This window comes from Elaeis guineensis, chromosome 8, assembly GCF_000442705.2.
Source record: "Elaeis guineensis isolate ETL-2024a chromosome 8, EG11, whole genome shotgun sequence".
NCBI lineage: Eukaryota > Viridiplantae > Streptophyta > Magnoliopsida > Arecales > Arecaceae > Elaeis > Elaeis guineensis.
The window spans coordinates 138,541,137-138,553,736 of record NC_026000.2 but is presented as its reverse complement, the minus strand read 5'-3'; the positions used below and the strand labels follow the sequence as shown (position 1 = coordinate 138,553,736).

Genomic DNA, 12,600 nt, shown 5'->3' with positions numbered 1-12,600 from the left:
TGATCGAACTTTTCAGGATCAACAATTCTGAGATGCTCGCTTACCCAGAGATAAAAGTGAGCTGTTATTCTAGCTCGTATCCTGCTTCCAAACTAGCACCAAGAGCCAAGTTCTCCATCTGGTAAGGGGGCACTTTAGATTGACCTTAGAGCTGCACCCAATATAGGTAAGGTCCCTCAAGGCCCAAGTTGAAGCCTCCGTCTAATCTTTTGGGAACGAGCAGGAAATCATGCATATTTACCAACCTTTATTTCGTATCCCCATCATGACACAATGCTAGATCTAAACGAGTTCTAGACTTGTAGTGGGCCATAAATGGAAAGGAGTGAATCAAGTCAGTCGCATCCTCAATCAAATTATAACTGATAGGCGGAACCGCTTGGCAGGCAACTGGAGAGGCTATCACAATGGCATCATCGCCTGGGCCCGCACAGGACCAGTCAAAGCCTGGTTTTAAATGGCACGGAGCTATAGGCTGCAGCCCATAGCACGAAACACAAATATAAGAGACGAGAAAACCAAATGGTTAAGAGTGCAAGCCAGCTAGGGGATGCACAAACCTACTACCTACCATTCCATTCCTCGTTGGGCAATCTCAAATCAAATTGCCCACAATCTTCTTCTCCTCCTCCCCCTCCTCCTCCTCTTATTCGTGTCTCCTCTCCAAGAGTAACTTGACCTCCCTCCCTCTCTCTTCTCTGCTCATCAGATCGATTTCTTCTCTGGAGGTCTCATCATCTCATAGCCACCAGGATGGGAAGCAGAAACAACATACAGGCCAAGCTGGTGGGTACGTCTTCCTTTTTTTTTTTCAAATGAAAAGAAAAGAAAAGAAAAAAATCTTACTATGAATTTTTTATTTTCATTCATCATTATCTTCTTCTTCTCCTTCCATCCCTTGATCTACGTTCATTGTTTCGAGGATCGAAAGAGAGTTGGATCGGGGGAGGAGAAGAGTCTTTCTTTGGTCAATTGCTATCCATAGCTGTTGCTTATGTTCCTTTGACGCGCGTGTTGATTGTGTTACCAAGTTTTTCCTATAGACATTATTATTGCATCTTCGATGAGGGTAACTTATTTCTTGCCTCGAATGCTGAAACTTGTTAACTCCTAGATCTGAGGCACCTCAAACTCGAAGGCTTTTCTACGCTCTTATGATTATAAGAAAACTTCAAAAAGAGACATACCGGAAGTAGAATTTGTTCGGGGTATCATATGCTTAGATATGCTCGATCAGATGGATAAGGCAAGTTGTTCTTTATGTTCATATTTATGAAAACTCAAAATGCCATACACAATGAATATTTATTTATAAAAATAAGATGATGAACTCTATATATTTGGAATGAGAGATCACCAATCAGCCATAAGTCATGAGTTCTGTCTGGCATTTGCTGCTCACTTTTAGATTATTGAGTGGGGAGATTCATTTTTATGAATTTAATGCTCAACCAGGTTAGGATAATATGCAGTCTAATGTGAGCATTCTTCTAATTATTGACTATCATTAATTAATTATTATTTTATTTTATTAAAAACGAACTGATTATATACTCCGAATTAATGGATATGCATGTAAGCCCATATTGTTAGTGATCATTGTGTTTTGTACTATGTGCACCTTATCTTGAGTGGTGCGGTTAGGGTGGCATAGTGTAAGTCTGAATTCGACTTAAGGCCATGATGAGAGAGCCTGTTAGGATTAGTTTTGAATGGCTAGGTCTTTCTCTCCACTTCTTATAAATATCATGAGATTAGTTCTCAGACTTATCCCATCGAATAGCTATCTATTGAGAGGAAGCTAAGGAGAAGACTTAGTTTTTGATATTCATCTGAGTATTTGTGATTGATCAATCATTGGGAATCAATGGCAAACACAGTATGCATCCTAAATCTCAGAATTATTCTATATTCTAATTTTTTATGAGATTTATGAATCTCTTACATGTGGAGATTTATTCTTCAATTATAATTTTGTATTCTAATCTTCTACATAAGATCCATGAAAAAATTTCTAACAATTGGTATCAGAGCAAGGTTTATTTTCTATAGGAGATTATAATCAAATAAAGAATTGATTTGATTTGATATAATCAAAAAAAAAAGAACAAGAAGAGGGATGGATCTCTCGGTGGCCATGCCTTCTTCTCCTTTCCTTCTCGTCGGTCGGACCAATTTCCAATAGGATCATGCTCCAGTGGCAACCAGGATAAACCGGCAATAAGGGGCTAGTGGTTCCCATTCAAATCTAGGGATCCAAACAAACAAAAAAAAAGGAAAGGAATCGTGAGGGCCGATAGTCCTTCCCACCACCATGCCCTCCTCCTTCCTTGCGGAGACTTCCAACCGTCATCCAGACAAGCGACGGTGACCTTGATGGGCCTTGGTGCGGGGTGCCGGCCATCCTTTTCCTTCCATCCCCTCCTTTGAAAGATAAAAAAAAGGAGAACAAAGTAAGGGCTGGCAATTCCCACCGTCATGCCTTCCTCCTTCCTTGCTGCCATCGTAGGTGGCCGTTTGGGTATGCAGCAAGATAGGCATGATAATTCCAGCAAGTGCCGACGTCGGACACCCATTTCAGGGAGATTCAAATAAAAAAAAAAAATCAGGACCGTCGGATCTCCATTGATCAATGGTTTCTGCTTAATCATTGGTGGCTAGCAGCGACCGACGGTTGGGAGATGGCAGCAGCTTATCGATTATCCAATTTTTAGTGGCCACCGGCTTCTTTTTTGAGATGGAAGAGGTGCCGGTGTGGCCCTCTTTTCCACTGCTCAATCGTGAGAGAGAAAACCCCATCATGGGTTTTAGGTTTTGGGTTTCAACCTGAAATCTGAACTCGATTTGCTAATTTAAGTTTTATGGCACTTTTGCATTTTAGTCTCTATTGAATACAAAATTTGATTTCAATCCAACAAAAAATTATATTTTAGTCCCTATGATGTAATTCATTGTATAAAAATTCCTGTATTATAGTTTAGCCCTTACTAAAGTTTATTATTTGATAAGAGTCCTTCAAAACTTCAGTATAATCCTTGAAAAAGATTTATTTCTGATGATAATCCTTAGAAAATTAATTTTTTGATACTTTTATAATTATGTGACATAACATGTCATTTTTTAAAATATTTTTTAAGACATAATAGCTTAAAAAATTATTTTAGCATGTGATAGACTCTTTGATAGTATATACTTTTTCTAGTTATGTATATATATTTTATATACTTCTAGCTTTCCTTCAGGAAGTTGAGTAGGTTAAAATTTAAATTATTTATTTGAGTTGTACAAATCTATTATTATAGTTTTGGAATGCGATATTATGTTGTAATATGATTAATTGGATGTATATTATTAAGTATCCCATTCTAGACTTGATCGTTCGTGGGCATATATGTGATTAAAGTATACCGACTTGTATTTATTTGGGCATTTATTTTTTTATATGGATGATTTTATGGGTTGGCATGAATATTTATCATCAAAGTGATTTATTTATATCAATCCATAGAATTTTTCATCGTGAGAAGAGAATTTTCTAATTATAGTATACAATCATCAGTCCAAAGGAGGTTATTGTATGTTTTAACTAAAAATTACATGAAGCATTGTGTTGCGAGGGTGCTCTAGCTTTTGAAATCTATCTGCCCAAAGAGGATAGACTTCTAAATACTAGGATATTGCTTTTTGTGGCTTATGTGAAGAGCACTTATGCATATTACATATTTGCCCTAAAGAAAATATGTGATATTGTGTTTGGGCTCTCGTTTATAGTATCTTGCTAAAAGACTATGTTGTTTATGTATATGTCCAATTGACTAATATTTTATATTTCTATTGTTTGATTGTACCATCTTATTTGGTATTAATAATAGCAATATTGTTGTTGAGGTCTTTAATGAGTCAAATTATAAGAGATGGAAGCAAAATATAGAATTTGCTCTTGGGATTGCTAATATTGACCTGGTATTACATGAGAATAAACCTAATGCTCTCAATGATCAGAGTACACCTGAATAAAAAAATTATTTTGCTAAATGAAAAAAGTCTAATAGGCTTAGCTTGATTGCTATTAAGAGATTTATTTCAGAACATCTTCTGAGTGGCCTACCAGAGACCAATAATGCTAAAGAATTGTTTGATACTATAGGATAGAGATACCTTATATTTGGGAATGCTGAGTATGGATGCCTAATGAAAGAACTGACGATCATGAGATATGACAATATTGTGGGTATGAAGGAATATATTTTGAAAATGATTTATCTCCAAACCAAGCTTAAGGGTCTCAAAATTGAACTATCTGATTCTTTTCTTGTACCTTATGCTTTGAATTCCTTATCTGCTGAATTCTTCTAGATCAAAACTGTCTATAATACTCTGAATAAAAATTTGGAGTGTTAATAACTGATCACTAAATGTATTGCTAAGAAAGAAAAACCTAAAAAAGAAAAGAGTGAGAGTACCCTTCTTTCTTTCTAATCCAAATCCCATTCTAGCAAGAGTTCTGTGAATAAGAAAAGGATAAACCTACTGCTCCTAAATAGACTCAGGATGCTAAAAGACATGGTAACAACCTCGATCAGAATCATTCTATTGGAGGCCCTAAAGCTGTCATTAAAAAAATATCGAATATTTTCACTATAAGGAAAAAGGCCATATAAGAAGTTAGTATCATAAGTTCAAGTCTTGGATAGAAAAGATAGAAAAACAAAAAGATAAACTCCTAGCTCTTATTTATTATGAGTCAAATGTAGTCAATATTCCTGTTGATTTCTGATGGATTGATAGTGATGCTATAACTCATGTTGTTATTTCTTTGCAGGGGTTCATAAATAAGTAGAAATTAAGTTTGAAGGAGGCTAAGCTGAAACTGAGAAATGATCTTTAAGTTGACGTAAAATATATAAAAGTTGTCAAGTTATCTTTAGAGTCCAATTTTAAAATTTTCTTGAAGAACACTTTTATGTACCTTTTTTTAGAAAGAATTTGATTTTTATTTCCTATTTAGATAGGCTTGGATTTGGTTTTATTTTTTATGATGAAAAATCTAATTTGATATTTAACTCTTAGATTGTTTTGTTATGGCATTTTGAACGATGGATTATATAAATTATGTTTAGCTTGTGATAATCCCTATGATTCTTTAAATGTTGAGAATATAGTTATAAAGTATTCTAGGATTAAAAATAGATCCTCTATTTGTGGCACAAATGCTTAAGGCACATATCAAAAAGAATTGATAGATTGATTAAGGATGATATCCTATTCATCTTAGATTTTGGGGACATCGAGATTTGCATTGATTGTATTAAGAAAAAATTGACTAAGACTAAAAAAAAAAAGAATAATTCGTAGTTCAAACCTTTTGAAAATAATTCACACAAATATTAGTGGACCTTAGTCCTCTACAATTTATGGTAATAAATATTTCATCATGTTGGGTATAAAATACCCCCCAGCCGAAGTTCGTGACGGGAGTGACCCTCCGGGGATCCAACTGACTTTCGACCTCTGGCAACGTCTCTTCAAACCTCCCAGCAGTCGAGCCTCCGCCACACCCCCAAGCTTCGTCGACGGGCAGGACCCCGCCAGCGTCGACCGGATTCTTCGCAATGTCCGGACTCCTACGGGAGCCGGACCTCGCCCCCGACTCCAACTGCAGGCAGACTTCGTCCGGACTCCTACGGGAGCCGGACTCTGCCCACGACTCCAGCTGCAGGTAAACTTTGTCCGGACTCCTAAGGGAGCCGGACTTCACCCCTGACTGTGATTGCAGGAAGATTTCGCCTAGACTCCTACGGGAGCCAGACCTCGTCTCCGACTCCGGCTACGGGAAGACTCCGCCCGGACTCCTACGGGAGCCGGGCTCCGTCCTCGACTCCAACTGCAGACAGACTTCGTCCGGACTCCTATGGGAGTCGGACTCCGCCCACGACTCCAGCTGCAGGTAAACTTCGTCCGGACTCCTACGGGAGCCGGACTTCGCCTCTGACTTTAATTGCAGGCGGACTTCATCCGGACTCCTACGGGAGCCGGACTTCGCTCCAGCTTCAACCGCGAGAACACTCCGCCCGGACTCCTACGGGAGCCGGGCTTCGTCCCCGACTTTGACCGCTGGTAAACTTCATCCGGACTCCTACGGGGGTCGGACTTCGCCCCTGACTTTAATTGCAGGTGGACTTCATCCGGACTCCTACGAGAGCCGAACTTCGCTCCCAGCTTCAACCGCGAGAAGACTCCGCCCGGACTCCTACGGGAGCCGGGCTTCGTCCCCGACTTCGACCGCTGGTAAACTTCATCCGGACTCCTACAGGAGCCGGACTTCGTCCCTGACTTTAATTGCAGGTGGACTTCATCCGGACTCCTACGGGAGCCGGACTTCGCTCCCAGCTTCAACGCGAGAAGACTCCACCCGGACTCCTACAGGAGTCGGGCTTCGTCCCCGACTTCGACCGCTGGTAAACTTCATCCGGACTCCTACGGGAGCCGGATTTCATCCCCGACCTCAATTGCAGGTAGACTCCGCCCGGATTCCTACGGGAGCCGGGCTTCGCCCATGACTCCAGCTGCAGGTAAACTTTGTCCGGACTCCTACGGGAGCCGGACTTCGCCTCTGACTTTAATTGCAGGCGGACTTCATCCGGACTCCTACGGGAGCCAGACTTCGCTCCCAGCTTCAACCGCGAGAAGACTCCACCCGGACTCCTACGGGAGCCGAGCTTCGTCCCCGACTTCGACCGCTGGAAAACTTCATCCGGACTCCTACGGGGGCCGGACTTCGCCCCTGACTTTAATTGCAGGTGGACTTCATCCGGACTCCTACGGGAGTCAGACTTCGCTCCCAGCTTCAACCGCGAGAAGACTTCGCCCGGACTCCTACGGGAGCTGGGCTTCGTCCCCGACTTCGACCGCTGGTAAACTTCATCCGGACTCCTACGGGAGCCGGACTTCGCCCCTGACTTTAATTGCAGGTGGACTTCATCCGGACTCTTACGGGAGCCAGACTTCGCTCCCAGCTTCAATCGCGAGAAGACTCCGCCCGGACTCCTACGGGAGCCGGGCTTCGTCCCCGACTTCGACCGCTGGTAAACTTCATCCGGACTCCTACGGGAGCCGAATTTCATCTCCGACCTCAATTGCAGGTAGACTCCGCCCGGATTCCTCCGGGAGCCGAGCTTCGCCCACGACTCCAATTGCAGGCAGACTCCGCTCGGACTCCTATAGGAGCCGGACCTCGTCTTCGACTCCAGCTGCGGGAAGACTCCGTCCGGACTCCCACGGAGAGCCGGACCTTGCCCCCGACTTTGACTGCAGGCAGACTCCGCCCGGACTCCTACGGGAGCTGGACCTCATCTCCGGCTCCAGCTGCGGGAAGACTCCGTCCGAACTCCCACGGGAGCCGGACCTCGCCTCTGACTTTGACTGAAGGAAGACTCCATCCGGACTCCCACGAGAGCCAGACTCCGAGCTCCTCTCAGACGGGGGGCTAGCCACCTCTCTCCGCCAGACACTCCGACCGAACTCCGGCCGACAGGCCTGGGCCCCCTGGCAGGCCGCAACAATAGCCACGACTCTGCTCCACCTCCTGCGACAGATTCCGCACGGTTCCATCACTCCCTGGCAGGCCGCGGTAACGGCCACAGCACTGCTCCACTTCCTGCGACGGATTCCACGCGGCTCCATCGCTCCCTGGCAGGCCACAATAATGGCCACGATCCTGCTCCACTTCCTGCGACGGATACCGCGCGATTCTTCCATCCTCTGGCAAGTCGCGACAACGGACGCCGCTCCACTCCCCGCGGCAGACTCCACGTGGCACGCCCCGATGATAGCCACAGGTCCACTCCACTACTCTTCGCCACAAACTCCTCCTGACCATGGGCAGCCCACTGCCAAACGGTTACAAACATCGCTTTCAGTCTGTTGCTCCCTCCGCCTATAAAAGGGGACCCCAGATACGTTATTCTCTAAGCTCTCTTTTTACCTAGAAACTCTGCTAAAATTTTCGTTCGAGCACTCCATTCTTGTTGAGGCAGAGAACTGACTTGAGCGTCGGAGGGTCTTGCCGGAGCAACCCCACCTCCGGTTTAGACTTCTTTTGCAGGTCCGACGGCGATCGCGACTCCCTCGACTCCAGCTTCTCCGACGCAAGCGGATTTTTGCACCAACAGGATTGGCGCTAGAGGAAGGGGCTGTGTCTTCGCAGTACCCTTATTCTTAAAGGAGCGCTCAATGGGATTGCCCCCGGGCATCTTTTCCGGCGCCCTCTCCTCCTTCCTCCACTTGGTCTTTGCCCGATGCCTCCCCGCAAGGCGTCCACACGGCGATCCACGCGTCCGCGGCCAGATCTTAGGCTCCGACCTCACCTCCAGTCTCCTAGCCTCTACCTCCTCCTCCGGCAACGGCGATTGGCACGGAGCAATTCGACCTACTGGCGCAGCAGGTCAAAGGCCTCACCGAAGCTGTGCAGGCCATGCAACGGCAGCAGCAGCCGCAGGCATCAGTGCGCCTGGAAAGAGTGTCACTGGAACGTCAGAATCCGGCGACGGGGCGGGCCACTTGGGCCGACCGCCCCGTCTTTCCTGGGGAGACGAACCCGAGGGTGGAGAGCCCTCAATCAGACCACGACTCCACCCTGGGAGATCTCTTCCCCCATTCTGCCAGAGGACCCTCGAGACCCGTAGTCGCGAGGATTTTCTGGACGGAGGCTCCAGGAAATGAACCGGCGGATCGAAGAACTCCGCCACGCTCCTCCCGCTTATGGTGAGGATATTTGTACTGACCCCCCCTTTTCTCAAATGATCATGCAGGAACCGATCCCGCCAAACTTCAAGCTCCCCCAGTTTGAAAGCTACGACGGGACTTCGGACCCGATCGATCATCTAGAGGCCTTCCGGATGATGATGCTGCTTCACAGTGCGCCCGACGTCATTCTGTGTCGAGCATTTCCATCCACCTTGAAGGGAGCGGTGAGAAACTGGTACTCGGCGCTGAAGCGGGTACCATCTTTTCCTTCGATCAGATGAGCCACCAATTTGTGGCCCATTTTGTCAGCAGCCGGCGCCCCCGGAAGGGTTCGGAGTCCCTCATTAATATCAAGCAGAGGGAGGGGGAGTCCATTCGGGCCTACATCAACCGTTTCAATGTCGCAGCGCTGGAGGTCCGAAATTTGGACCAATCAGTAGCAATGGCCGCTCTGAAGGGCGGCCTTCAGAAGAATGACCTTTTGTTCTCCCTGGAGAAGAAGTACCCAGGAATTTTGCTGATTTGTTGGCTCGGGCTGAAGGGTACGCCCGAGCGGAAGAAGCCTTCAAAATGAAGGATGAGGAGACCGCGAGAGAGCGGCAGGCGGGAGACTCGAGTAAGCCCGCAGTCGAAAAGGGCCGAGAGAAGCTCGGCCACGTTCTCGAACCCCTCCTGGGCACAAGCGTGTCCATACTCCTCCCCGGGCACATAGGCAGAGAAGTCCGGATCGCGGGATTCAGTGGGGTTTTCCACCGGGAAAATTCCGCAACTACGCCCCCCTCAATGCCTCGAAGACCCAGGTACTGATGGAGGTCAGGGAGCAGCTCCCTAGGCCAGAGAGGATGCGCACACACCCCGGGAAGCGCAACCCCAACAAGTTCTGTCTCTACCATCCGACCACGGCCACGACACGGAGGAATGCATCCAGCTCCGAGACGAGATCGAGGAGCTCATCCGGCGAGGTCGACTCGATAGGTTCATTCGACGTCGGCCTGAGGGTAGAGAAGATCGGCCAAGGGCCCTGCCGCAACCTGAACCGCCAAGGAGGGAGGAGCAGCCGGAGATCGGCCTCCAATCGGGACCATCGACTCCATCACCAGAGGGCCTCAAGGAAAAGCAGACCTTCCACGACCATGGAACTCGAGAAACCTGTAAATGTACTACTCACGACTTTGCTTTGAATCAAAATTCCTTTCGACTTTGCATGTCTTTCCCTTTTGGCATGGATTTGTTATGATTGGGGATGACCCCTTCGAACAATTAAAACAAGGTCATGTTAGGAACAGAGGAGAACCTCGTCCTAACATGAGCAAAATGAAAGTCCGATTATTTTAAGATCAGACTGGGGGAGAGGCCCATATAACGGCCCTTGAGTGCCCCCACGGTCATGTTAGGAACAGGAGGAGAACCTCGTCCTAACATGAGCAAAATGAAAGTCCGATTATCTTAAGATCAGATCGGGGGAGAGGCCCATATAACGGCCCTTAGGTGCCCCCATGGTCATGCTAAGAACAAGAGGAGAACCTCGTCCTAACATGAGCAAAATGAAAGTCCGATTATTTTAAGATCGGGTCGGGGGAGAGGCCCATATAACGGCCCTTGAGTGCCCCCAAGGCCACGTTAGGGACAGGAGGAGAACCTCACCCTAACTTAGGCAAAGTCAAAGGCCGGTTCTTTTAAACCGGATGGGGGGAGAGGCTCTACAACGCCCTTATGCGCCCCACAGTCATGTTAGGGACAGGAGGAGAACCTCGCCCTAACACGAGCAAAGTCAAAGGCCCAGTTCTTTTAGATCGAATGGGGGGAGAGGCCTACAATGCCCTTATGCGCCCCCACAGCCATGTTAGGGACAGGAGGAGAACCTCGCCCTAACATGAGCAAAGTCAAAGGTCCGGTTCTTTTAGACCGGATGGGGGGAGAGGCCCTACAATGCCCTAATGTGCCCCCACAGCCATGTTAGGGACAGGAGGAGAACCTCGCCTAACATGAGCAAAGTCGAAGGTCCGGTTCCTCTTAGACCGGATGGGGGGAGAGGCCGAACAGTGCCCACATGCGCCCCCACAGCCATGTTAGGGACAGGAAGAGAACCTCGCCCTAACATGAGCAAAGTCGAAGGCCCAATTTTTTTAGACCGGATGGGAGGAGAGGCCTTGCAACGACCCTTATGTGCCCCCACAGCCCCATTGAGAACAGGATGAGAACCTCGTCCTAACCCGAGCTGAGATCAACTACGTCAAGAACAGAAGGAGAACCTCATCCCGACGATGACAAAAACTCGGCCGCCCAACAAAATTGGATAAAGAAAAAAGCCCCCTCAATGGCACCTCTACACTTTTACGCGACCCCACAAAAAGCAAGGGGAGGACCCTCGCTCGAAAAAAAGAGGAAAGTTACAAAGAAAGCGACGAATTACATCGGCTACAGATGAAAAATAAACCACACCAAAGACCTAGGGAGCCTCGTCTCAACAAAGACGAGAAGGCTCTCGACACAGGTCAGAAAAATAATGACCCCTTCGAGGTAATGCGGAGTTCGGACCATCGAGCTCGAGCCTACGGCCATGGACGACAAGAAAAGCAAATCAGCGTGACGACGACTGGGCACCTCCAAACGACGTCAACGTCGGACAAGTCAAAAGACAAAAGAAGTTCGGCGGGCGACAATTTAATACAATACGTGGGCGAGGTAATACAAAATTTTTTTTCATTCCATTTGCGAAATATACACCACGAAGCCCAGAAGGCCAAAGGAAGAAAGGCAAAACCACAAGAACAAAACAAAACAACAAAAGAGAAAATGTATGCATGGAAAGACGGAAGGCCAAAAAGAGCCCTAGGGAAGCTCTGCTCCTTCCGACCTCGAATTATCTGCTTCACCCCTTATCCAGGACTGCCTCAGATTTTCAACTTCTTCTTCTAGCTCTCTCTTTTTCAGCAGCGCGTCCTGGAGCGCCCGACGGAGTCGCTGGCTTTTGTTCTCCGCCTCTCGATGCCTCTTTCTCAGGACCTCGGATTCCGCCTCCGCGTCCTTGACGGCCTGCTGCTCACATGCCAGCTGGATCTTCAATTGCTGCAGCTCGGCCGTCCTCCCCCCAAGGGCAATAGAAAGCTCTTCTGCAGTTCTTCTCAGGGATTGGAGTTCGCTGGAATCCCGAGCGGAGGCGAGCTGAGCCCTGTCAGCCAGCTGCCCCTGAAGACGGGCGACTTCATCGGTCGCCACCCTGAGTCTCCCTTTATATTCATCCACCTGCCTGCGCCAGCCGGCTCGATGCACGTCGTAGCTCACCTCGGCATCCTGAAGCTGCCACTGAAGGTCAGAGACCTTCTTCGACCACTCCTGATCGCCGTCGGCCCGAGCCAAGAGCCGGGACGAACTTTCCTCCAGCTGGCCAATCCTCTCTTGCGCAGCTGACAGTTCCACCCTGAGAGAACTGACCTTGGCAGCTTGAGCCCAAATTCGATCGCTGGCGCGCTTCTTGTGTTCCTCAAGCTCCTTTGCAAAGTTGCCTTCCTCCGGCTGTACTCCATGATACCCTTCACGTGGAGATTCCGAAAGTGGGTGGCCTCCGCGGTGGCTTCAGAGTGACCCTCCCTCAACCTGCGAAGCTCGCCTTCCATCTTCTTTGACCTCTTTGTCAAATGAAGAACCTCCTTCTTCAACCGCTGGATCATGGACTTCAGTGGAATCCCCAGGGGCAGGGGAAGTGCTTCGGCAGGACACTGCCATCAGAAGACAAAAGCGTCAAGGTGCGTCTCATCGCAGAAAAAAAACAAAAAGGGGGAAGGAAGAAAGGAGAAGCCATCCACGACGAGAAATTCAACTTTATTGATTGAATGTTTCTTAGAGACAAAAAGA

At 47.6% G+C, this 12,600-nt stretch overlaps 1 protein-coding gene across 4 annotated transcripts in view; it reads left to right on the top strand.

Moving 5' to 3' along the window:
- The first annotated feature begins 519 nt into the window (after positions 1–519).
- LOC105049468 (ras-related protein RHN1) overlaps positions 520–12,600 on the top strand; it is a 30,140-nt gene continuing 18,059 nt past the window's right edge. The window contains exon 1 of one of the 4 annotated variants that reach the window (XM_029265864.2): positions 520–790. Coding sequence is in view for 3 of the 4 variants with exons in the window: in XM_029265863.2 (XP_029121696.2) it covers positions 754–786 (33 nt within the window). In the remaining variant the exon portion in view is untranslated. The remainder of the gene's footprint in view (positions 791–12,600) is intronic. The other 3 variants (XM_029265863.2, XM_073262212.1, XM_010929121.4) reach the window with 3 other exon arrangements.